This window comes from Pseudophryne corroboree, chromosome 9 (genome assembly GCF_028390025.1).
Source record: "Pseudophryne corroboree isolate aPseCor3 chromosome 9, aPseCor3.hap2, whole genome shotgun sequence".
Classification (NCBI taxonomy): domain Eukaryota; kingdom Metazoa; phylum Chordata; class Amphibia; order Anura; family Myobatrachidae; genus Pseudophryne; species Pseudophryne corroboree.
The window spans coordinates 313,159,432-313,183,686 of record NC_086452.1 but is presented as its reverse complement, the minus strand read 5'-3'; the positions used below and the strand labels follow the sequence as shown (position 1 = coordinate 313,183,686).

The window sequence follows — 24,255 nt, the reverse complement described above, 5'->3', positions numbered from 1 at the left end:
ATTCGTGCAAAAACAGACAGGCTCAGTGAAACCTTTGAGTTTTCACCACTGCAGACCCAAAAGCCAGAACTTATCAGGGTATTTGTTTTGCCTGCCTGAGGTAGGCCGCACTTCCCGTCCAGTCAGTGCCCCACGCCCGCCACCACAGCAGCCAGGGAATGCAGGGAGGGCGCCCAGGAGCCGGCACTCAGCCCTGTGACCCACAGCCACCCTTCTTCCCCGTCCCCGCTGGGGGTTATGTGACTGGGAGAACAGCAGCTGTCTGTAAGCCGGAGCAATCCCCATAAAGCCGTGGCTCATACCAGCTTATCAGGGCGAATAGGATAGCCCCGGATGATATCATTGCCCTTAGTAATGTTCCACGGGTAATAGGATATCACCTATAGGGGGATATTCAATTTGGCCCGGGGTGCCGGGTGATAAGTATCGGCCGGTGGGGGCTATTTAATTGGCCCCGATAAGCCGGCGCGTGCCGCGGCTTATCGGGGGTTTTGCTTCACCTGTCTCCGGCAGGCGAAGCAAAATGCCCGATAACAGCCCCGTTTTCAACCGAAAACGGGGCTGTTTCACCCGAAAACACACAGGTTTCACTGAACCTGTGTGTTTTCGGGTGTAAGAGGACTTGTTACCGGCCGAGCAAATTAAATAGCCCGACCGCAGCACCCGAAGAAACATCGGGGGGTTTTACTCCCGATGTCTCTTCGGACCAAATTGAATATCCCCCATAGTTTCTTACACCTACACTCTTCATTCTATTTTGTTTCACCGAATTTAATGCGTAATAACCTACAGAAATAGACAATTTTATGACACCTTGCTAACATTTTCCCTCTTTGAATAGAGCTTCTACAGTATTTACAAAAATCTATCTGCGCTGTCCTTGCTGAGCTAATGCTGCCTGTCTTCTAAAAGGGAACCTACTGTAATACCAGAAGTACAAAAGTTGGAGAATGATTAGTATAGTGAAAGACAAGGCAATCTGTGGCACTACAGCTCTTTGGAATGAAACATCACAGCGTACCCTGTCACAGTTTTAGCATGCTCTAACATCAAAACTGAGTAGGGTATGCTGGGTTGTATAGTTCAACAGCTGCAGAAGTGCCACGTGTGGCCTACCCCTTGACTAGTGTAAAAGTAACATTCTGTGATACACAAAGGGGGTCATTCCGAGTTGATCGCTAGCTGCCGTTGTTTGCAGTGCAGCGATCAGGCTAAAAATCTGCATTTCTGCGCATGCGTATGCACCGCAATGTGCACGCTCGTCGTACGGGTACAAAGCGCTTTGTGCTTTTGCTATGGTTCTAACGATGATTCCATTCGCATGGCTGAATGCAGGAAGATTGACATGAAGTGGGCGTTTCTGGGTGTCAACTGACCGTTTTCAGGGAGTGTTTGGAAAAATGGAGGCGTGTCTAAAAAAACGCAGGCGTGGCTGGGTGTTCACTGGGCGGGTGTGTGACATCAAAAGCTGTCCCTCCATCATTAGAATCAACGCACACGATAAGTAACTACACGGCTGGTCTTGTTTTGCACAAAATATTTTTGCAGGCACTCTGCTGCACAAGCATTCGCACTTCTGCAAAGCTAAAATACACTCCCCTGTGGGCAGCGACAATGCATTTGCACGGCTGCTAAAAGCAGCCAGCGAGCGATCAACTCGGAATGAGGGCCAAAGATGGATCTCTTGCACCAGGTATAAGGATTGTAGTACAAGTGCCTGCTGATAATAATTATGGCATCTGCCCCACCAGCAGATGAATATGACTGTATGAGTGATGCAGTTGCATAGATGCAAATATTTGTAGTGATGAGCACCGGAAATTTTTCGGGTTTTGTGTTTTGGTTTTGGGTTCGGTTCCGCGGCCGTGTTTTGGGTTCGAACGCGTTTTGGCAAAACCTCACCGAATTTTTTTTGTCGGATTCGGGTGTTTTTTTCAAAAAAACCCTAAAAAACAGCTTAAATCATAGAATTTGGGGGTCATTTTGATCCCAAAGTATTATTAACCTCAATAACCATAATTTCCACTCATTTTCAGTCTATTCTGAACACCTCACACCTCACAATATTATTTTTAGTCCTAAAATTTGCACCAAGGTCGCTGGATGACTAAGCTCAGCGACCCAAGTGGCCGACACAAACACCTGGCCCATCTAGGAGTGGCACTGCAGTGTCACGCAGGATGGCCCTTCCAAAAAACTACTCCCCAAACAGCACATGACGCAAAGAAGAAAAAAAAGAGGCGCAATGAGGTAGCTGTGTGAGTAAGCTAAGCGACCCTAGTGGCCGACACAAACACCTGGCCCATCTAGGAGTGGCACTGCAGTGTCACGCAGGATGGCCCTTCCAAAAAACACCCCCCAAACAGCACATGACGCAAAGAAAAAAAGAGGCGCAATGAGGTAGCTGTGTGACTAAGCTAAGCGACCCTAGTGGCCGACACAAACACCTGGCCCATCTAGGAGTGGCACTGCAGTGTCACGCAGGATGGCCCTTCAAAAAACTACTCCCCAAACAGCACATGACGCAAAGAAGAAAAAAAAGATGCGCAATGAGGTAGCTGTGTGACTAAGATAAGCGACCCTAGTGGCCGACACAAACACCTGGCCCATCTAGGAGTGGCACTGCAGTGTCACGCAGGATGGCCCTTCCAAAAAACACCCGCCAAACAGCACATGACGCAAAGAAAAAAAGAGGCGCAATGAGGTAGCTGTGTGACTAAGCTAAGCGACCCTAGTGGCCGACACAAACACCTGGCCCATCTAGGAGTGGCACTGCAGTGTCACGCAGGATGGCCCTTCAAAAAACTACTCCCCAAACAGCACATGACGCAAAGAAGAAAAAAAAGATGCGCAATGAGGTAGCTGTGTGAGTAAGCTAAGCGACCCTAGTGGCCGACACAAACACCTGGCCCATCTAGGAGTGGCACTGCAGTGTCACGCAGGATGGCCCTTCCAAAAAACACCCCCCAAACAGCACGACGCAAAGAAAAAAAGAGGCGCAATGAGGTAGCTGTGTGACTAAGATAAGCGACCCAAGTGGCCGACACAAACACCTGGCCCATCTAGGAGTGGCACTGCAGTGTCACGCAGGATGGCCCTTCCAAAAAACACCCCCCAAACAGCACATGACGCAAAGAAAAAAAGAGGCGCAATGAGGTAGCTGTGTGACTAAGATAAGCGACCCAAGTGGCCGACACAAACACCTGGCCCATCTAGGAGTGGCACTGCAGTGTCACGCAGGATGGCCCTTCCAAAAACTACTCCCCAAACAGCACATGACGCAAAGAAAAATGAAAGAAAAAAGAGGTGCAAGATGGAATTGTCCTTGGGCCCTCCCACCCACCCTTATGTTGTATAAACAGGACATGCACACTTTAACCAACCCATCATTTCAGTGACAGGGTCTGCCACACGACTGTGACTGAAATGACGGGTTGGTTTGGACCTCCACCAAAAAAGAAGCAATTAATCTCTCCTTGCACAAACTGGCTCTACAGAGGCAAGAGGTCCACCTCATCATCATCCTCCGATATATCACCGTGTACATCCCCCTCCTCACAGATTATCAATTCGTCCCCACTGGAATCCACCATCTCAGCTCCCTGTGTACTTTGTGGAGGCAATTGCTGCTGGTGAATGTCTCCACGGAGGAATTGATTATAATTCATTTTAATGAACATCATCTTCTCCACATTTTCTGGATGTAACCTCGTACGCCGATTGCTGACAAGGTGAGCGGCGGCACTAAACACTCTTTCGGAGTACACACTTGTGGGAGGGCAACTTAGGTAGAATAAAGCCAGTTTGTGCAAGGGCCTCCAAATTGCCTCTTTTTCCTGCCAGTATAAGTACGGACTGTCTGACGTGCCTACTTGGATGCGGTCACTCATATAATCCTCCACCATTCTTTCAATGGGGAGAGAATCATATGCAGTGACAGTAGACGACATGTCCGTAATCGTTGTCAGGTCCTTCAGTCCGGACCAGATGTCAGCATCAGCAGTCGCTCCAGACTGCCCTGCATCACCGCCAGCGGGTGGGCTCGGAATTCTGAGCCTTTTCCTCGTACCCCCAGTTGCGGGAGAATGTGAAGGAGGAGATGTTGACAGGTCACGTTCCGCTTGACTTGACAATTTTCTCACCAGCAGTTCTTTGAACCCCTGCAGACTTGTGTCTGCCGGAAAGAGAGATCCAAGGTAGGTTTTAAATCTAGGATCGAGCACGGTGGCCAAAATGTAGTGCTCTGATTTCAACAGATTGACCACCCGTGAATCCTTGTTAAGCGAATTAAGGGCTCCATTCACAAGTCCCACATGCCTAGCGGAATCGCTCTGTGTTAGCTCCTCCTTCAATGTCTCCAGCTTCTTCTGCAAAAGCCTGATGAGGGGAATGACTCAGGCTGGCAGTGTCTGAACTGACTTCACGTGTGGCAAGTTCAAAAGGTTGCAGAACCTTGCACAACGTTGAAATCATTCTCCACTGCGCTTGAGACAGGTGCATTCCACCTCCTATATCGTGCTCAGTTGTATAGGCTTGAATGGCCTTTTGCTGCTCCTCCAACCTCTGAAGCATATAGAGGGTTGAATTCCACCTCGTTACCACTTCTTGCTTCAGATGATGGCAGGACAGGTTCAGGCGTTTTTGGTGGTGCTCCAGTCTTCTGTACGTGGTGCCTGTACGCCGAAAGTGTCCCGCAATTCTTCTGGCCACTGACAGCATCTCTTGCACGCCCCTGTCGTTTTTTAAATAATTCTGCACCACCAAATTCAAGGTATGTGCAAAACATGGGACGTGCTGGAATTTGCCCAGATTTAATGCACACACAATATTGCTGGCGTTGTCCGATGCCACAAATCCACAGGAGAGTCCAATTGGGGTAAGCCATTCCGCGATGATCTTCCTCAGTTGCCGTAAGAGGTTTTCAGCTGTGTGCGTATTCTGGAAAGCGGTGATACAAAGCGTAGCCTGCCTAGGAAAGAGTTGGCATTTGCGAGATGCTGCTACTGGTGCCTCCGCTGCTGTTCTTGCGGCGGGAGTCCATACATCTACCCAGTGGGCTGTCACAGTCATATAGTCCTGAGCCTGCCCTGCTCCACTTGTCCACATGTCCGTGGTTAAGTGGACATTGGGTACAACTGCATTTTTTAGGACACTGGTGAGTCTTTTTCTGAGGTCTGTGTACATTTTCGGTATCGCCTGCCTAGAGAAATGGAACCTAGATGGTATTTGGTACCGGGGACACAGTACCTCCAACAAGTCTCTAGTTGGCTCTGCAGTAATGATGGATACCGGAACCACATTTCTCACCGCCCAGGATGCCAAGGCCTCAGTTATCCGCTTTGCAGCAGGATGACTGCTGTGATATTTCATCTTCCTCGCAAAGGACTGTTGGACAGTCAATTGCTTGGTGGAAGTAGTAAAAGTGGTCTTACGACTTCCCCTCTGGGATGACCATCGACTCCCAGCAGCAACAACAGCAGCGCCAGCAGCAGTAGGCATTACACGCAAGGATGCATCGGAGGAATCCAAGGCAGGAGAGGACTTGTCAGAATTGCCAGTGACATGGCCTGCAGGACTATTGGCATTCCTGGGGAAGGAGGAAATTGACACTGAGGGAGTTGGTGGGGTGGTTTGCGTGAGCTTGGTTACAAGAGGAAGGGATTTACTGGTCAGTGGACTGCTTCTGCTGTCGCCCAAAGTTTTTGAACTTGTCACTGACTTATGATGAATGCACTGCAGGTGACGTATAAGGGAGGATGTTCCGAGGTGGTTAACGTCCTTACCCCTACTTATTACAGCTTGACAAAGGCAACACACTGCTTGACAAATGTTGTCCGCATTTCTGTTGAAATACTTCCACACCGAAGAGCTGATTTTTTTGGTATTTTCACCAGGCATGTCAATGGCCCTATTCCTCCCACGGACAACAGGTGTCTCCCCGGGTGCCTGACTTAAACAAACCACCTCACCATCAGAATCCTCCTGGTCAATTTCCTCCCCAGCGCCAGCAACACCCATATCCTCCTCATCCTGGTGTACTTCAACACTGACATCTTCAATCTGACTATCAGGAACTGGACTGCGGGTGCTCCTTCCAGCACTTGCAGGGGGCGTGCAAATGGTGGAAGGCGCATGCTCTTCACGTCCAGTGTTGGGAAGGTCAGGCATCGCAAACGACACAATTGGACTCTCCTTGTGGATTTGTGATTTCGAAGAACGCACAGTTCTTTGCTGTGCTTTTGCCAGCTTGAGTCTTTTCATTTTTCTAGCGAGAGGCTGAGTGCTTCCATCCTCATGTGAAGCTGAACCACTAGCCATGAACATAGGCCAGGGTCTCAGCCGTTCCTTGCCACTCCGTGTGGTAAATGGCATATTGGCAAGTTTACGCTTCTCCGACGACAATTTTATTTTAGATTTTTGAGTCCTTTTTTTACTGATATTTGGTGTTTTGGATTTTACATGCTCTGTACTATGACATTGGGCATCGGCCTTGGCAGACGACATTGATGGCATTTCATCGTCTCGGCCATGACTAGTGGCAGCAGCTTCAGCACGAGGTGGAAGTCGATCTTGATCTTTCCCTATTTTTGGAACCTCAACATTTTTGTTCTCCATATTTTAATAGGCACAACTAAAAGGCACCTCAGGTAAACAATGGAGATGGATGGATACTAGTATACTTATGGATGGACGAGCGACTGCCGACACAGAGGTAGCTACAGCCGTGGACTACCGTACTGCGTCTGCTGCTAATATAGACTGGATGATAATGATATAAAAAATATATATATATCACTACTGCAGCCGGACAGGTATATATTATATAATGACGGACCTGCTGGACACTGTCAGCACTGCAGACTCCTAAAGTAAGCTACTAGTATCAAGAAGATAGAAAAAAAAAACACCACAGGTAGGTGGTATACAATTATGGATGGACGAGAGACTGCCGACACAGAGGTAGCTACAGCCGTGGACTACCGTACTGCGTCTGCTGCTAATATAGACTGGATGATAATGATATAAAAAATATATATATATCACTACTGCAGCCGGACAGGTATATATTATATAATGACGGACCTGCTGGACACTGTCAGCACTGCAGACTCCTAAAGTAAGCTACTAGTATCAAGAAGATAGAAAAAAAAAAAAACACAACAGGTAGGTGGTATACAATTATGGATGGACGAGCGACTGCCGACACAGAGGTAGCTACAGCCGTGGACTACCGTACTGCGTCTGCTGCTAATATAGACTGGGTGATAATGATATAAAAAATATATATATATCACTACTGCAGCCGGACAGGTATATATTATATAATGACGGACCTGCTGGACACTGTCAGCACTGCAGACTCCTAAAGTAAGCTACTAGTATCAAGAAGATAGAAAAAAAAAACCACAACAGGTAGGTGGTATACAATTATGGATGGACGAGCGACTGCCGACACAGAGGTAGCTACAGCCGTGGACTACCGTACTGCGTCTGCTGCTAATATAGACTGGATGATAATGATATAAAAAATATATATATATATCACTACTGCAGCCGGACAGGTATATATTATATAATGATGGACCTGCTGGACACTGTCAGCACTGCAGACTCCTAAAGTAAGCTACTAGTATCAAGAAGATAGAAAAAAAAAAACACCACAGGTAGGTGGTATACAATTATGGATGGACGAGCGACTGCCGACACAGAGGTAGCTACAGCCGTGGACTACCGTACTGCGTCTGCTGCTAATATAGACTGGATGATAATGATATAAAAAATATATATATATCACTACTGCAGGACAGGTATATATTATATAATGACGGACCTGCTGGACACTGTCAGCAGAATGCGTTTATAGAATAAAAACACCACACGACGAGTGTTTAACTTTTTCAGGCAGACAATCACAATATACTGGTGGTCAGTGGTCACTGGTCAGTCACACTGGCAGTGGCACTCTGGCAGCAAAAGTGTGCACTGTTAATGTACTCCTGCTATAACTGCTCCCCAGTCTCCCCCACAATTAAGCTGTGTGAGCAGTGAGCACTCAGCACAGTCAGATATATTATACATAGATGATGCAGCACACTGAGGCTGAGCACAGATATGGTATACTGTGTCACTGTGTATCGTTTTTTTTCAGGCAGAGAACGGATTATATTAAATAATAATAAAACTGCACTGGTGGTCACTGGTCAGTCACTAGTAAACTCTGCACTCTCTGAGTACTCCTAAGCTCCAGTAAATCAAGTGTCTCACTCTCTATCTATTTCTATTCTAAACGGAGAGGACGCCAGCCACGTCCTCTCCCTATCAATCTCAATGCACGTGTGAAAATGGCGGCGACGCGCGGCTCCTTATATAGAATCCGAGTCTCGCGATAGAATCCGAGCCTCGCGAGAATCCGACAGCGGGATGATGACGTTCGGGCGCGCTTGGGTTATCCGAGCAAGGCGGGAAGATCCGAGTCTGCCTCGGACCCGTGTAAAAAGGCTGAAGTTCGGGGGGGTTCGGATTCCGAGGAACCGAACCCGCTCATCACTAATTTGCATGCATGCTGACTTGCATACAACGTTAAGGGGGGAATGCAATTATAGGAGAAGAAACATCGGGAGTAAGGAACGGACAATTTTTGCGATGTTTCCTGATGTTTCTCCTGTTTTTTTTTTTGGGCAATCCAATTTAGCCGCCCGAAACCCCTCCCTCCCTCCCCCTCCCCCCCCCCCGCTTTTCAATAGACCCTTTCTACCGAAAGCACACAGGTTCAGTGAAAACTGTGTGTTTTCGGGGGAGCTCGCGCCGGTTCATTGGGATAATTGAATAGCCCTGGGCACAATTACCCCATAAATTGGCCCCTATATGGCTACCTGCTTCCCGCTTAGTATGAGGATGCATAGAGGATTTGGGTCACACAATCACCAGTCACACTAAGGGACTAATTCGGACCTGATCGTAGCAGCAAATTTGTTAGCAGTTGGGAAAAATCATGTGCACTGCAGGTGGGCAGATATAACATGTGCAGAGAGAGTTAGATTTGAGTGGGGTGTGTTCAAAATTAAATCTAAATTGCAGTGTAAAAATTAGAGATGAGCGCCTGAAATTTTTCGGGTTTTGTGTTTTGGTTTTGGGTTCGGTTCCGCGGCCGTGTTTTGGGTTCGAACGCGTTTTGGCAAAACCTCACCGAATTTTTTTTGTCGGATTCGGGTGTGTTTTGGATTCGGGTGTTTTTTTCCAAAAACACTAAAAAACAGCTTAAATCATAGAATTTGGGGGTCATTGTGATCCCAAAGTATTATTAACCTCAAAAACCATAATTTACACTCATTTTCAGTCTATTCTGAATACCTCACACCTCACAATATTATTTTTAGTCCTAAAATTTGCACCGAGGTCGCTGTGTGAGTAAGATAAGTGACCCTAGTGGCCGACACAAACACCGGGCCCATCTAGGAGTGGCACTGCAGTGTCACGCAGGATGTCCCTTCCAAAAAACCCTCCCCAAACAGCACATGACGCAAAGAAAAAAAGAGGCGCAATGAGGTAGCTGTGTGAGTAAGATTAGCGACCCTAGTGGCCGACACAAACACCGGGCCCATCTAGGAGTGGCACTGCAGTGTCACGCAGGATGGCCCTTCCAAAAAACCCTCCCCAAACAGCACATGACGCAAAGAAAAAAAGAGGCGCAATGAGGTAGCTGTGTGAGTAAGATTAGCGACCCTAGTGGCCGACACAAACACCGGGCCCATCTAGGAGTGGCACTGCAGTGTCACGCAGGATGGCCCTTCCAAAAAACCCTCCCCAAACAGCACATGACGCAAAGAAAAAAAGAGGCGCAATGAGGTAGCTGACTGTGTGAGTAAGATTAGCGACCCTAGTGGCCGACACAAACACCGGGCCCATCTAGGAGTGGCACTGCAGTGTCACGCAGGATGTCCCTTCCAAAAAACCCTCCCCAAACAGCACATGACGCAAAGAAAAAAAGAGGCGCAATGAGGTAGCTGTGTGAGTAAGATTAGCGACCCTAGTGGCCGACACAAACACCGGGCCCATCTAGGAGTGGCACTGCAGTGTCACGCAGGATGGCCCTTCCAAAAAACCCTCCCCAAACAGCACATGACGCAAAGAAAAAAAGAGGCGCAATGAGGTAGCTGTGTGAGTAAGATTAGCGACCCTAGTGGCCGACACAAACACCGGGCACATCTAGGAGTGGCACTGCAGTGTCACGCAGGATGTCCCTTCCAAAAAACCCTCCCCAAACAGCACATGACGCAAAGAAAAAAAGAGGCGCAATGAGGTAGCTGACTGTGTGAGTAAGATTAGCGACCCTAGTGGCCGACACAAACACCGGGCCCATCTAGGAGTGGCACTGCAGTGTCACGCAGGATGTCCCTTCCAAAAAACCCTCCCCAAACAGCACATGACGCAAAGAAAAAAAGAGGCGCAATGAGGTAGCTGACTGTGTGAGTAAGATTAGCGACCCTAGTGGCCGACACAAACACCGGGCCCATCTAGGAGTGGCACTGCAGTGTCACGCAGGATGTCCCTTCCAAAAAACCCTCCCCAAACAGCACATGACGCAAAGAAAAAAAGAGGCGCAATGAGGTAGCTGACTGTGTGAGTAAGATTAGCGACCCTAGTGGCCGACACAAACACCGGGCCCATCTAGGAGTGGCACTGCAGTGTCACGCAGGATGTCCCTTCCAAAAAACCCTCCCCAATCAGCACATGATGCAAAGAAAAAGAAAAGAAAAAAGAGGTGCAAGATGGAATTGTCCTTGGGCCCTCCCACCCACCCTTATGTTGTATAAACAAAACAGGACATGCACACTTTAACCAACCCATCATTTCAGTGACAGGGTCTGCCACACGACTGTGACTGATATGACGGGTTGGTTTGGACCCCCCCCAAAAAAGAAGCAATTAATCTCTCCTTGCACAAACTGGCTCTACAGAGGCAAGATGTCCACCTCATCTTTACCCTCCGATATATCACCGTGTACATCCCCCTCCTCACAGATTATCAATTCGTCCCCACTGGAATCCACCATCTCAGCTCCCTGTGTACTTTGTGGAGGCAATTGCTGCTGGTCAATGTCTCCGCGGAGGAATTGATTATAATTCATTTTAATGAACATCATCTTCTCCACATTTTCTGGATGTAACCTCGTACGCCGATTGCTGACAAGGTGAGCGGCGGCACTAAACACTCTTTCGGAGTACACACTTGTGGGAGGGCAACTTAGGTAGAATAAAGCCAGTTTGTGCAAGGGCCTCCAAATTGCCTCTTTTTCCTGCCAGTATAAGTACGGACTGTGTGACGTGCCTACTTGGATGCGGTCACTCATATAATCCTCCACCATTCTATCAATGTTGAGAGAATCATATGCAGTGACAGTAGACGACATGTCCGTAATCGTTGTCAGGTCCTTCAGTCCGGACCAGATGTCAGCATCAGCAGTCGCTCCAGACTGCCCTGCATCACCGCCAGCGGGTGGGCTCGGAATTCTGAGCCTTTTCCTCGCACCCCCAGTTGCGGGAGAATGTGAAGGAGGAGATGTTGACAGGTCGCGTTCCGCTTGACTTGACAATTTTGTCACCAGCAGGTCTTTCAACCCCAGCAGACCTGTGTCTGCCGGAAAGAGAGATCCAAGGTAGGCTTTAAATCTAGGATCGAGCACGGTGGCCAAAATGTAGTGCTCTGATTTCAACAGATTGACCACCCGTGAATCCTTGTTAAGCGAATTAAGGGCTGCATCCACAAGTCCCACATGCCTAGCGGAATCGCTCCCTTTTAGCTCCTTCTTCAATGCCTCCAGCTTCTTCTGCAAAAGCCTGATGAGGGGAATGACCTGACTCAGGCTGGCAGTGTCTGAACTGACTTCACGTGTGGCAAGTTCAAAGGGCATCAGAACCTTGCACAACGTTGAAATCATTCTCCACTGCACTTGAGACAGGTGCATTCCACCTACTATATCGTGCTCAATTGTATAGGCTTGAATGGCCTTTTGCTGCTCCTCCAACCTCTGAAGCATATAGAGGGTTGAATTCCACCTCGTTACCACTTCTTGCTTCAGATGATGGCAGGGCAGGTTCAGTAGTTTTTGGTGGTGCTCCAGTTTTCTGTACGTGGTGCCTGTACGCCGAAAGTGTCCCGCAATTCTTCTGGCCACCGACAGCATCTCTTGCACGCCCCTGTCATTTTTTAAAAAATTCTGCACCACCAAATTCAAGGTATGTGCAAAACATGGGACGTGCTGGAATTGGCCCAGATTTAATGCACACACAATATTGCTGGCGTTGTCCGATGCCACAAATCCACAGGAGAGTCCAATTGGGGTAAGCCATTCCGCGATGATCTTCCTCAGTTGCCGTAAGAGGTTTTCAGCTGTGTGCGTATTCTGGAAAGCGGTGATACAAAGCGTAGCCTGCCTAGGAAAGAGTTGGCGTTTGCGAGATGCTGCTACTGGTGCCGCCGCTGCTGTTCTTGCGGCGGGAGTCCATACATCTACCCAGTGGGCTGTCACAGTCATATAGTCCTGACCCTGCCCTGCTCCACTTGTCCACATGTCCGTGGTTAAGTGGACATTGGGTACAGCTGCATTTTTTAGGACACTGGTGACTCTTTTTCTGAGGTCTGTGTACATTTTCGGTATCGCCTGCCTAGAGAAATGGAACCTAGATGGTATTTGGTACCGGGGACACAGTACCTCCAACAAGTCTCTAGTTGGCTCTGCAGTAATGATGGATACCGGAACCACGTTTCTCACCACCCAGGATGCCAAGGCCTCAGTTATCCGCTTTGCAGTAGGATGACTGCTGTGATATTTCATCTTCCTCGCAAAGGACTGTTGAACAGTCAATTGCTTACTGGAAGTAGTACAAGTGGGCTTACGACTTCCCCTCTGGGATGACCATCGACTCCCAGCGGCAACAACAGCAGCGCCAGCAGCAGTAGGCGTTACACGCAAGGATGCATCGGAGGAATCCCAGGCAGGAGAGGACTCGTCAGAATTGCCAGTGACATGGCCTGCAGGACTATTGGCATTCCTGGGGAAGGAGGAAATTGACACTGAGGGAGTTGGTGGGGTGGTTTGCGTGAGCTTGGTTACAAGAGGAAGGGATTTACTGGTCAGTGGACTGCTTCCGCTGTCACCCAAAGTTTTTGAACTTGTCACTGACTTATTATGAATGCGCTGCAGGTGACGTATAAGGGAGGATGTTCCGAGGTGGTTAACGTCCTTACCCCTACTTATTACAGCTTGACAAAGGGAACACACGGCTTGACACCTGTTGTCCGCATTTCTGGTGAAATACCTCCACACCGAAGAGCTGATTTTTTTGGTATTTTCACCTGGCATGTCAACGGCCATATTCCTCCCACGGACAACAGGTGTCTCCCCGGGTGCCTGACTTAAACAAACCACCTCACCATCAGAATCCTCCTGGTCAATTTCCTCCCCAGCGCCAGCAACACCCATATCCTCCTCATCCTGGTGTACTTCAACACTGACATCTTCAATCTGACTATCAGGAACTGGACTGCGGGTGCTCCTTCCAGCACTTGCAGGGGGCGTGCAAATGGTGGAAGGCGCATGCTCTTCACGTCCAGTGTTGGGAAGGTCAGGCATCGCAACCGACACAATTGGACTCTCCTTGTGGATTTGGGATTTCAAAGAACGCACAGTTCTTTGCGGTGCTTTGCCTTTTGCCAGCTTGAGTCTTTTCAGTTTTCTAGCGAGAGGCTGAGTGCTTCCATCCTCATGTGAAGCTGAACCACTAGCCATGAACATAGGCCAGGGCCTCAGCCGTTCCTTGCCACTCCGTGTGGTAAATGGCATATTGGCAAGTTTACGCTTCTCCTCCGACAATTTTATTTTAGGTTTTGGAGTCCTTTTTTTACTGATATTTGGTGTTTTGGTTTTGACATGCTCTGTACTATGCCATTGGGCATCGGCCTTGGCAGACGACGTTGCTGGCATTTCATCGTCTCGGCCATGACTAGTGGCAGCAGCTTCAGCACGAGGTGGAAGTGGATCTTGATCTTTCCCTAATTTTGGAACCTCAACATTTTTGTTCTCCATATTTTAATAGGCACAACTAAAAGGCACCTCAGGTAAACAATGGAGATGGATGGATTGGATACTAGTATACAATTATGGACGGGCTGCCGAGTGCCGACACAGAGGTAGCCACAGCCGTGAACTACCGCACTGTACTGTGTCTGCTGCTAATATATAGACTGGTTGATAAAGAGATAGTATACTCGTAACTAGTATGTATGTATAAAGAAAGAAAAAAAAACCACGGTTAGGTCACTGGTATATACAATTATGGACGGGCTGCCGAGTGCCGACACAGAGGTAGCCACAGCCGTGAACTACCGCACTGTACTGTGTCTGCTGCTAATATATAGACTGGTTGATAAAGAGATAGTATACTCGTAACTAGTATGTATGTATAAAGAAAGAAAAAAAAACCACGGTTAGGTCACTGGTATATACAATTATGGACGGGCTGCCGAGTGCCGACACAGAGGTAGCCACAGCCGTGAACTACCGCACTGTACTGTGTCTGCTGCTAATATATAGACTGGTTGATAAAGAGATAGTATACTCGTAACTAGTATGTATGTATAAAGAAAGAAAAAAAAACCACGGTTAGGTCACTGGTATATACAATTATGGACGGGCTGCCGAGTGCCGACACAGAGGTAGCCACAGCCGTGAACTACCGCACTGTACTGTGTCTGCTGCTAATATATAGACTGGTTGATAAAGAGATAGTATACTCGTAACTAGTATGTATGTATAAAGAAAGAAAAAAAAAACACGGTTAGGTCACTGGTATATACAATTATGGACGGGCTGCCGAGTGCCGACACAGAGGTAGCCACAGCCGTGAACTACCGCACTGTACTGTGTCTGCTGCTAATATAGACTGGTTGATAAAGAGATAGTATACTACTAATATTATATACTGGTGGTCAGGTCACTGGTCACTAGTCACACTGGCAGTGGCACTCCTGCAGCAAAAGTGTGCACTGTTTAATTTTAATATAATATTATGTACTCCTGGCTCCTGCTATAACCTATAACTGGCACTGCAGTAGTGCTCCCCAGTCTCCCCCACAATTATAAGCTGTGTGAGCTGAGCAGTCAGACAGATATATAATATATATAGATGATGCAGCACACTGGCCTGAGCCTGAGCAGTGCACACAGATATGGTATGTGACTGAGTCACTGTGTGCTGTGTATCGCTTTTTTCAGGCAGAGAACGGATTATAAATAAAAGTGGTGGTCACTGGTCACTATCAGCAAAACTCTGCACTGTACACTACTGAGTACTCCTAATGCTCCCCAAAATTAGTAAATCAAGTGTCTCTCTAATCTATTCTAATTCTAAACGGAGAGGACGCCAGCCACGTCCTCTCCCTATCAATCTCAATGCACGTGTGAAAATGGCGGCGACGCGCGGCTCCTTATATAGAATCCGAGTCTCGCGATAGAATCCGAGCCTCGCGAGAATCCGACAGCGTCATGATGACGTTCGGGCGCGCTCGGGTTAACCGAGCAAGGCGGGAAGATCCGAGTCGCTCGGACCCGTGAAAAAAAACATGAAGTTCTGGCGGGTTCGGATTCAGAGAAACCGAACCCGCTCATCTCTAGTAAAAATAAAGCAGCCATTATTCACCCTGCACAGAAACAATATAACCCACCCAAATCTAACTCTCTCTGCACATGTTATATCTGCCTCCCCTGCAGTGCACATGGGCGGTCATTCCAACCCGATCGCACTCTGCAGTTTTTGGCAGCGGTGCAATCAGTTCAGAACTGCGCATACGCCAGCAGCGCAGTGCGCCAGCGCATGCCAGACGGCCGATGGCCGACGTTGCCTAGCGATCGCCTCTGCCTGATAGGCAGAGACGGTCGCTGGGCATGAGGGGGCGGCACAGCGGCTTTTGGCCGCCGTTTTTGGGGCGTGGTCTGGCCAACACAGGCGTGGCTGGACCATGCGGGGGGGGGCGCTGCGCATGACGTCACACGCAGCCGCTGCAACCCTGGCAGTGACAAGTAACTCCCGCCCAGTCGCAGGAGCTGCGCTAGCTGGGAGTTACTCTACAAGCACAAAAGCATTGCTGCTGGGCCATGCTTTTGTACTTGTGCTGTGGGGCTGGGCCAGACATGCGGGGCGGACTAGCCCTGTGCTGGGTGTCCCCCCGCACGTCTGTGTCAGTGATCGTAGCTGTCGGAATGACCCCCATGGTTTTGCCCATCTGCTAACAAATTTGCTGCTACGATCAGGTCTGAATTAGGCCCAATTTCCTTACATCTACAAAGAACCAACACTGCATTAATGCAGAAGTGTATTGGAGACCACACTGAGAAACAAAAACGTAATTACTAATTATGAGGTTTTAGTGACTGTTTTTTTGTTTCCTGTCACTTTACATTTTGAGACTAATATCAGAACTCTCTCACTCTAAATGAAATGCACAAAATGCAGGTTATTTTAAAGTTGTTTGCTGTTTTTAAAAGAATACAGTGAAATTACAATTTATATTCTAAAACTGACAAATGTAATACAAATGTAATCTTAGAATAAATGTTTTCACTGCAACTCCTTTCTTCCAGGTAACAGATCCTGACAGTAGTTTCAATGAGACAAATCTACTCTTGACAACATATGATTTATTTGCAGCGGGGACAGAAACCACAAGTAACACCTTGAGATGGGCACTCTTATACATGCTGCTCTACCCAGACGTCCAGTGTGAGTAGTTGGGCATACAGATAATAGGTTGACACAATATGGTCGACATTCAGTAGATTGAAATGTGCAAAAGATTAACAGGTTCGAATGGTTGACACACAAATGGTCAACACATGTTTTTTTCACTATGTCATGTATTGGGAATAGTTTGCTCGCCACCTTGCCCGAAGCATGGCGAGCATCTACATTTGTACTGATGTTGGTCAAGGAACATAAAATATACTTCTTTTAGAGGCGAAATCACTTGCAAGGCAAAACCATGCCTTGTAAGTGATTGCCCCTTTAAAAAAAAAGTCTAAGATTTACCGGCATCCCAGAAGCTGGATGGTAGAATTTGCCACTGGAATGCAGTATAAATATGTTGACTTCATTGGCAGAGGTCGGCAACAGGAAGTTGACTATAATCTGTAGTGCACTGAACCGGTGCACACTGGAATAGAAGATTAGCAATCAGAGGCGGCTCCTACCTGTTATGGGTAGGGGTGCTGCCGCTACCCATGCCCGGAGAGGAGGAGAAGGAGAGGAGACTGCCGGGTACTGGCACCTGCGCAATGGATCTGGCAGGAGCCCCGGCTTCTACGTACTGCATCAGCTGCAGACCATAGAAGTCGGATTGGTCTGCATGAAAGGCAGGGCGTGGCTTCCCACAGGAAGCCCTCTCTCTGCTAATCTCAGCCTGGTCTAGCAGTTCCAGAGCGATGCACACCTCCCAATGCCTGTACTGCAGGTGACTTACTGGTAGCACTTCCAATAGGAAGTCACTGCCAGTGCAGTCACGGGCTGCAGCTGGGTTAGATTAGCTCATTGAGGTGGCAGATTTTACAGAAGGGGCTGTAGTTCTGCAGCCGATAGGTTAATATCTGCCACTGCTAGCAATGTAGTATTACTGAACAGACTGAAACTTGTAGCACACAATATACAGGAACAGGCTGGAACTTGTAGTGCACAATAAAAGAGAAGCAGACTGACTTGTAGAGTACCAGAAACAGGAATAGCAAAACGTGCTGAGACTGATGTTGATACTTGTAGCACAACTGACATGAAGAGCAGAACGTTCTGACACTTTTGCTGTCACTTGATACACAATATTTACAGTAGCAGACTGGGACTTGTAGTGCACCAATAACAGAAACAGTCCGTGACTTTCGCTGTCAATTTGATATGCACTATATTCAGGAAAAGGCTGTGACTTGTAGTGCACTGAAAACAGGAACAGGCTGTGACTAGCGCTGATGTGCACTGGAGACAGGAATAGCAAGATGTGCTGAGTATCACAGTACTCAGTAGCAGTGGGAGTGGTACTCTGGAGCCAAACCCTGAGGACAGTAGTCAGAGGAAATACAAGATCATCAGAAGTTGGACTGCCAATGGATGATGCACCTGTAGTGCTTTAAATAGGGCACCCTGCTGCTGATTGGCAGCAGTAGTCATGTGCAGCAAAGCTGGTCCTGGATTGGAGGATTTGCAGGGCAAGGATGGCGGTCAGTGAATTGTATTAAATGGTATCCGAAAGATAGGTCAACAGTCAATAGGTCGACACCAAATGGTTGACATGCATATGGTCAACATGGTTAAAAGGTCAACAAGACAATTGTCGACACGCCATATGGTGGACATTAGTTTTTTTTTTGGGGGGGGGTTCAACTTTTTCATACTTTAATATCACGCACAGTCGTAGCAGACCAAGACACCTCGCCATGCACAAAAAAGAAGAATGGCTGGACTGAACTAGCTTAACCCATTAATGACCATCCAATCACTCTTTATATCAGACTAGTACAGATTGTTCACCTCTTCCCAGTGTGTTTATAATATTTAATGTTCAAATTATTCAAAATTCACATTTTTTAGTAGTGTTGTAATGTGTTTATAGGATTTAATTGTGTCTCTATTAGGTCTTTATAGTAATATAACATAAAATCGTAAGTGATTGTTTCATATCTAACTACATTGGGTATATCAGCTCTAGTTGTAGTATATCTGTAATGTCCGCCAGGGTCTATTCTGACCCACTGGAGAATAAACAGTAAAAAATGAAAAGTGAAACATAAATAGAAATATCAGTAACAAAAGTGGTCATTGGAGATAAATATAGATAGCAGTTACCATAGAGAAGGAAGCTGTTAAGAAGAAATCTAGGAAAAATGCTTAATTATGTAATAGTACTGGGAGGAGTAACAAAAAGAGTAAAGGAGGAGGAGCAAATGCCAAAATAATGAAACACAGCAGTTACAGTACATGTAGCATCTAGCAAGCTTAAGAAAGGGGTGTAGTATGGTTTGCCGGCGGTCGGGGTCCCGGCGACCAGCATACCGGCGCCGGAATCCCGACCGCCAGCATACAGACAGCTGGGCGAGCGCAAATTAGCCCCTTGCGGGCTCGCTGCGTTCGCCACGCTGTGGGCACGGTGGCGCGCTACGCTATCTATCCTCCCTCCAGGTGGGTCGTGGACCCCCAAGAGGGAGAAAAGATGTCGGTATGCTGGCGGTCAGGATTCCGGACCGGTATGGTGGTCACCGGGAGCCTGAAGACCACCCTAAAGGAAGGCAGCCTTACCATAACCATGGAGAAAGAGCCTAACTTCAAAAGAAGCTATTATAATAAAGACAAGCAGTGATTAACTGTCCACATAGGAAATTAATCAAAGGTTAGAAGACCAATTGTAGGTGGACATGAGGTGGCTTCTATCAGAGGAGAGCTCAGGAGACTCCTGTACTACAGAGAAACATACAGGCTCCAATCCAAGACAAAGGACCAGTTGGAGATAGACAAGAGGTTAGTCTCAGAAGACCTGAATTCCATCTGTCAGGAGCTCAGGTAGATCATGTGTTTTAAAGAAAAACCACAAGAGATTACAATAGGTGGCTGAAGAGAGAACCTTTGTAATACAAGGAATGTGTATGTTTTTTTGTTAATTGTGCTTCTTCAGTGAACGCATTAAGTGGCCTTGCTTCCTACTGGATAACAAAGGACCAAACATTGAGGTAATGCCCTGAAAGGGGAATAGGTGTTTGTTGTTTCCTTGAAGTAAGTTTTGGTTGACTGTACTGTCCCAATGACTAGAAGACCTTTGATTATGATCCCATCACTAAACCACTAATTTGAATAATTGTATGTTGTGTGCTTAAAAATGATCGAGGTACCTTCAAGGTTGAATCTCCCCAAATGAGTCACTGACACTGGAGTTCACAGTGATATACAATAGTATGAATTGAATACATCATGAAAACAAAGATGAAGAAAATGCACTTTGAAAATACACATAGGGGGTCATTTCGAGTTGTTCGCTCTGTATTTTTTTCTCGCAACGGAGCGATTAGTCGCTAATGCGCATGCGCAATGTCCGCAGTGCGACTGCGCCAAGTAAATTTGCTATGCAGTTAGGTATTTTACTCACGGCATTACGAGGTTTTTTCTTCGTTCTGGTGATCGTAATGTGATTGACAGGAAGTGGGTGTTTCTGTGCGGAAACAGGCCGTTTTATGGGTGTGTGCGAAAAAACGCTACCGTTTCTGGGAAAAACGCGGGAGTGGCTGGAGAAACGGAGGAGTGTCTGGGCGAACGCTGAGTGTGTTTGTGACGTCAAACCAGGAACGACAAGCACTGAACTGATCGCAGATGCTGAGTAAATGTGGAGCTACTCTGAAACTGCTAAGAAGTGTCTATTCGCTATTTTGCTAATCTTTCGTTCGCAATTTTGATAAGCTAAGATTCACTCCCAGTAGGCGGCGGCTTAGCGTGTGCAAAGCTGCTAAAAGCAGCTTGCGAGCGAACAACTCGGAATCACCCCCATAGTAAAGGGCAAAAAATACATAGAAAATATCATTGCATAGAAAGTACATCAGAAATTAGGTACAAGCAGCAATTAAATAAAGCAAATCACATGGTACAAAATAAGTTGATGCATATACATTGGAAACCAGCAAAATACATAAATATTATTTCTCTGACGTCCTAGTGGATGCTGGGTACTCCGTAAGGACCATGGGGAATAGACGGGCTCCGCAGGAGACTGGGCACTCTTTAAAGAAAGATTAGGTACTACATCTGGTGTGCACTGGCTCCTCCCTCTATGCCCCTCCTCCAGACCTCAGTTAGAATCTGTGCCCGGCCAGAGCTGGATGCACTTAGTGGGCTCTCCTGAGTTCACTAAAAAGAAAGTATTTGTTAGGTTTTTTATTTTCAGTGAGATCTGCTGGCAACAGACTCACTGCTACGTGGGACTTAGGGGAGAGAAGCAAACCTACCTGCTTGCAGCTAGCTTGTGCTTCTAAGGCTACTGGACACCATTAGCTCCAGAGGGATCGAACACAGGGCCCGACCTCGATCGTCCGTTCCCGGAGCCGCGCCGCCGTCCCCCTTGCAGAGCCAGAAGACGGAAGATTCCGGAGAAAATCGGCTCCCACAGCACACCACACGCTCCGGTCACTGGTGGGTGCAGGGCGCTGGGGGGGGGGGGGGGCGCCCTGGGCTGCAATTAGTATACCTTAAGTGGCAAAATGCACATAATACAGTTCTAAACTGTATATGCGCCTAATCCCCCGCCATAAATATTATTAAAAAAGCGGGAGAAGCCCGCCGCTGAAGGGGCGGGGCTATCTTCCTCAGCACAGCCAGCGCCATTTTCTCTTCACAGCTCCGCTGGATGGACGCTCCCCAGGCTCTCCCCTGCAGTATACACTACGGAAAGGGTAAAAAAGAGAGGGGGGGGCACATAAATTTAGGCGCAAATTGTGATATAAGCAGCTATTGGGGGAAAATTCACTTTGTATACAGTGTAAATCTCTCTGTTATATAGCGCTCTGGTGTGTGCTGGCATACTCTCTCTCTGTCTCCCCAAAGGACTTTGTGGGGTCCTGTCCTCAGTCAGAGCATTCCCTGTGTGTGTGTGCGGTGTGTCGGTACGGCTGTGTCGACATGTTTGATGAGGACGCTTACGTGGAGGCGGAGCAGGAGCCGATAAGTGTGATGTCGCCCCCTGCGGGGCCGACACCAGAGTGGATGGATATGTGGAAGGCATTAACCGACAGTGTCAACTCCTTGCATAAAAGGTTCGATGACGTAACAGCTTTGGGACAGCCGGCATCTCAGCCTGCGCCTGCCCAAGCGTCTCAGAGGCCATCAGGGGCTCAAAAACGCCCGCTACCTCAGATGGCAGACACAGATGTCGACACGGAGTCTGACTCCAGTGTCGACGAGGATGAGACAAATGTACAATCCACAAGGGCCATCCGATGTATGATTACGGCAATGAAAAATGTGTTGCACATTTCTGACATTAACCCGGTTACCACAAAAAAGGGTATTATGTTTGGGGAGAAAAAGCAGCCAGTGACTTTTCCCCCATCTGATGAGTTAAATGAATTGTGTGAAGAAGCGTGGTGTTCCCCAGATAAGAAACTAGTGATTTCTAAGCGGTTACTAATGGCGTACCCTTTCCCGCCAACGAATAGGTTACGCTGGGAGACATCCCCTAGGGTGGACAAGGCGCTCACACGCTTATCAAAAAGGTGGCACTGCCGTCTCAGGATACGGCCGCCTTAAAGGAGCCTGCAGCTAGAAAGCAGGAGGCTATCCTGAAGTCTGTGTATACACACTCAGGTACTATACTGAGACCTGCTATTGCTTCAGCATGGATGTGTAGTGCTACAGCAGCATGGTCTGATTCCCTGTCAGATAACATTGATTCCCTTGACAGGGATACTATTTTGCTAACTATAGAGCATATTAAAGACGTAGTCTTATATATGAGAGATGCACAGAGGGACATTTGCCGGCTGGTATCTAGAATTAATGCAATGTCCATTTCTGCCAGGAGAGTATTATGGACTCGGCAGTGGACAGGTGATGCTGATTCTAAAAGGCACATGGAAGTTTTTCCTTATAAGGGTGAGGAATTGTTTGGGGACGGTCTCTCGGACCTCGTGTCCACAGCAACAGCTGGGAAGTCGACTTTTTTACCTCAGGTTCCCTCACAGCCTAAGAAAGCACCGTATTATCAAGTACAGTCCTTTCGGCCTCAGAAAGGCAAGCGGGTCAGAGGCGCGTCCTTTCTGCCCAGAGGCAGGGGTAGAGGGAAAAAGCTGCACCAGACAGCCAGTTCCCAGGAACAAATATCCTCCCCTGCTTCCACTAAGTCCACCGCATGACGCTGGGGCTCCACAGGTGGAGCCAGGTGCGGTGGGGGCCCGTCTCCGGAACTTCAGCGACCAGTGGGTTCGCTCACAGGTGGATCTCTGGGTTCTACAGGTATCTCAGGGATACAAGCTGGAGTTCGAGACGTCTCCCCCTCGCCATTACCTCAAATCAGCCTTGCCTGCTACTCCCAAGGAAAAGGAGGTAGTACTGGCGGCAATTCACAAGCTGTACCTCCAGCAGGTGATAATCAAAGTTCCTCTCCTTCAACAGGGACGAGGTTACTATTCCACAATGTTTGTGATACCGAAACCAGACGGTTCGGTGAGACCCATTCTAAATTTGAAATCCTTGAACACTTATATAAGAAAGTTCAAGTTCAAAATAGAATCGCTCAGGGCGGTTATTGCAAGCCTGGAAGAGGGGGATTTTATGGTGTCACTGGACATCATGGATGCTTACCTACATGTCCCCATTTACCCACCTCACCAGGAGTACCTCAGGTTTGTGGTACAGAACTGCCATTACCAATTCCAGACGTTGCCGTTTGTTCTGTCCACGGCACCGAGGGTGTGTACCAAGGTAATGGCCGAAATGATGATACTCCTTCGAAAGAAGGGAGTTATAATTATCCTGTACTTGGACGATCTCCTTATAAAGGCGAGGTCCAAGGAGCAGTTGTTGATTGGAGTAGCACTATCTCAGGAAGTGCTACAACAGCACGGCTGGATTCTGAATATCCCAAAGTCGCAGCTGGTTCCTACGACGCGTCTGCTGATATTGGGCATGTTTCTGGACACAGAACAGAAGAAGGTGTTTCTCCCGGAGGAGAAGGCCCAGGAGTTGTCATCTCTGGTCAGAGACCTCCTGAAACCAAAACAGGTGTCGGTGCACCATTGCACGCGAGTCCTAGGAAAGATGGTAGCTTCTTACGAAGCAATTCCCTTCGGCAGGTTCCATGCAAGGAATTTTCAGTGGGACCTGTTAGACAAGTGAGGATCGCATCTTCAGATGCATCGGCTGATCACCCTGTCCCCGAGGGCCAGGGTGTCTCTGCTGTGGTGGCTGCAGAGTGCTCATCTTCTCGAGGGCCGCAGATTCGGCATTCAGGACTGGGTCCTGGTGACCACGGATGCAAGCCTCCGAGGTTGGGGAGCAGTCACTCAGGGAAGAAACTTCCAAGGACAATGGTCGAGTCAGGAGACTTCCCTACACATAAATATTCTGGACCTAAGGGCCATTTACAATGCCCTAAGTCAAGCAGAACCCCTGCTTCAAAACCAGCTGGTGCCGATTCAGTCAGACAACATCACGGCTGTCGCCCATGTAAACCGACAAGGC

At 47.9% G+C, this 24,255-nt stretch overlaps 1 protein-coding gene across 1 annotated transcript in view; it reads left to right on the top strand.

Moving 5' to 3' along the window:
- Nucleotides 1-24,255, top strand: part of LOC134958081 (cytochrome P450 2D15) — a 210,769-nt gene that overhangs the window by 174,111 nt on the left and 12,403 nt on the right. The window contains exon 6 of the mRNA XM_063940440.1: nucleotides 16,641-16,779. Within this exon, the coding sequence (XP_063796510.1) occupies nucleotides 16,641-16,779 (139 nt within the window). The remainder of the gene's footprint in view (nucleotides 1-16,640; nucleotides 16,780-24,255) is intronic.